Source organism: Crocuta crocuta, unplaced genomic scaffold, assembly GCF_008692635.1.
Source record: "Crocuta crocuta isolate KB4526 unplaced genomic scaffold, BGI_CrCroc_1.0 scaffold143, whole genome shotgun sequence".
Classification (NCBI taxonomy): Eukaryota; Metazoa; Chordata; class Mammalia; order Carnivora; family Hyaenidae; genus Crocuta; species Crocuta crocuta.
In genome coordinates, this window is record NW_027529175.1 from 4,738,590 (window position 1) to 4,740,518 (window position 1,929).

At 64.8% G+C, this 1,929-nt stretch overlaps 1 protein-coding gene across 1 annotated transcript in view; it reads right to left on the reverse strand.

Moving 5' to 3' along the window:
- Positions 1 to 26: 26 nt before the first annotated feature.
- The window catches only part of PHF21B (PHD finger protein 21B), an 84,790-nt gene continuing 82,887 nt past the window's right edge, over positions 27 to 1,929 (reverse strand). The window contains exon 12 of the mRNA XM_077758008.1: positions 27 to 1,200. Within this exon, the coding sequence (XP_077614134.1) occupies positions 893 to 1,200 (308 nt within the window). The 3' untranslated portion in view covers positions 27 to 892. The remainder of the gene's footprint in view (positions 1,201 to 1,929) is intronic.

Below are 1,929 nucleotides of genomic sequence, written 5' to 3' on the forward strand. Positions count from 1 at the left end.
GTTTTCGCATTCGTACCTTGCAGCAGAGACTGCCTGAAGCGGGGAAAGAAGTCGCAGGCGTCCCCCCCTTCACATTAAATATCTTACAATAAAAACGCCATACAAAAGTGTAAAGTTATTTTTTGGCATAGTGTCTATACTGGCGAGAGACGAGGAGTGGAATACTTGATCGGCTCTTCGAAAGGAGAAAAGAAAAGGCTTCCATCGTCAAGTTGAAACATGAGTCCCGAGAGGTCGGCGGAGGGGAGGCGGCGAGTGGCGCGGGCGCTCCGAGGCCGCGGGGGCACGCGGGGTCCCTGGCAGTGGGGGCGGCGTCCCCGGAGGGACCCACAGCCTAGTGTCTTTCAAGTTCAGCAGCCGTGAGGCTTCCTGCTAATAATACTGACTGTCGGGGCCTCAATCCGGAAAAGCGCTGGAGCGCCGTGGCCTCGAGCCCCGCCCCCCCCAGCTGGAGGGGCGCGGGGTCCTACCTAGATTCGCTACCCACTGCTCATCCCAACTACCGCTACTACTCGGCTAGGTCTTCGGGTCCCGGTTCCCTCCCAACCTCTCTCTGCCCTTCTGTCCCCCGGGGGCAGCACGGGCGGAGGAGGCAGCTGTGCCTGGGAGCCGGAGGCCGGGGCCAGCCCCCCAACAGCGGGGTGGGGGGTGGGGGGGTGCTGACCGTGCGCCCTGCGTCCCGTGCCCACCCGGCCCCCGGCCCGTCTGAACGTGGAGGGTAGGACTCCATCCCCCCATCCCGGTTCCTTCTCCCCTTCTTTCCTCCGTCTCTCTCGGTCTGGTATTTTCGGCTGAAATTCATACTGTTTGTGAATTAAGGCGGACAGAACCCTCAGGTCTGGTGAGCGCGGTCCCAGGAACCTTCCGTGGGTGGGAAGCCGGTGCCTGGGGGTCAGTTGTGCCCCTGTGGCTGCTGGAGGGCGGGGCGCGCGGCCGCCGCCGGGGGCTTGGTCCAGGGCAGGGCCAGCAGCGGGGCGGGGCCGGTGGTCGCCACGGTGACCTGCAGCAGGGGCTCGCCCCGAATCAGTCTCAGGAGGGCCCGCAGCCGGTCCAGGGAGGACTGCGTGCCCCTCTGCCGGGCCAGCAGGCTCGTCTTAAGCTCTAGGCATTTCTGTCGGGGGGAGAGGGGCAGAGGGGAGGGGCTCAGAATTGCGATCCCCGGCCCCCGCCCTCTCCCCCCTCTCCCCGACAGCTCCTCCCCTCCACCGCAGAGGCCCCAGGGAGGCCGGCCAGAGCGCAGCACAGGCACCAGGCAGCGGGTGGAACGTCCTTCCTCACGGCTGTGAGGCCACCTTGTGACCACGACTATTTCTCCTCCTCCCCAAGGAAGCTCGGGGCCAGTCCAGGCTCCACTACAGCACCCGCAGAAGACCGAGGGATGCCGGCCAGCTCTGCTCTGTCACACCCCCGGCCTCCCGCGCTCGTCTTTCTACGAGTCACATGCATGAAGCTGTCAGGATGGGCGCGTGGGCTACGGTGCCAGCTATTTGCTGCTCGAGGAAATCACTCCTACTCCCTGAGACTGTGTCCCGGCTCCGAGATCGGAATAATCACAGAGCCTCTTCTTGGGTTACTGAGAGAGTAAACGAGATGCTACATTTAAAGAGCTTCACCAGGGCCTGGCACTGCCCTTACCGCCATTACCCCCCCCCCCGTCTGCCATCTTCACCACCGGCACCAGCGCCGTCTCGTGCACCTTACACAAGAAGAACGCGAGCTCTGCCACAGTCAGAGGGCTGGGGGGGAGCAGAGCCCCTCAGCTGCTCAAGCCCTGAGCGCCGAGTGGATCGGAGCCGCGTTCCCTACCTCTGGACTCGCTCAGTGATGCTGGGGAGTCTGTCCTCCCCCGGGACGCCACCATCAGGACAGCGAGACCCCGGACGGACACCCTGTGGCTCCCAGGCCCCCCGCCCCGCCCCCGGCGCACCT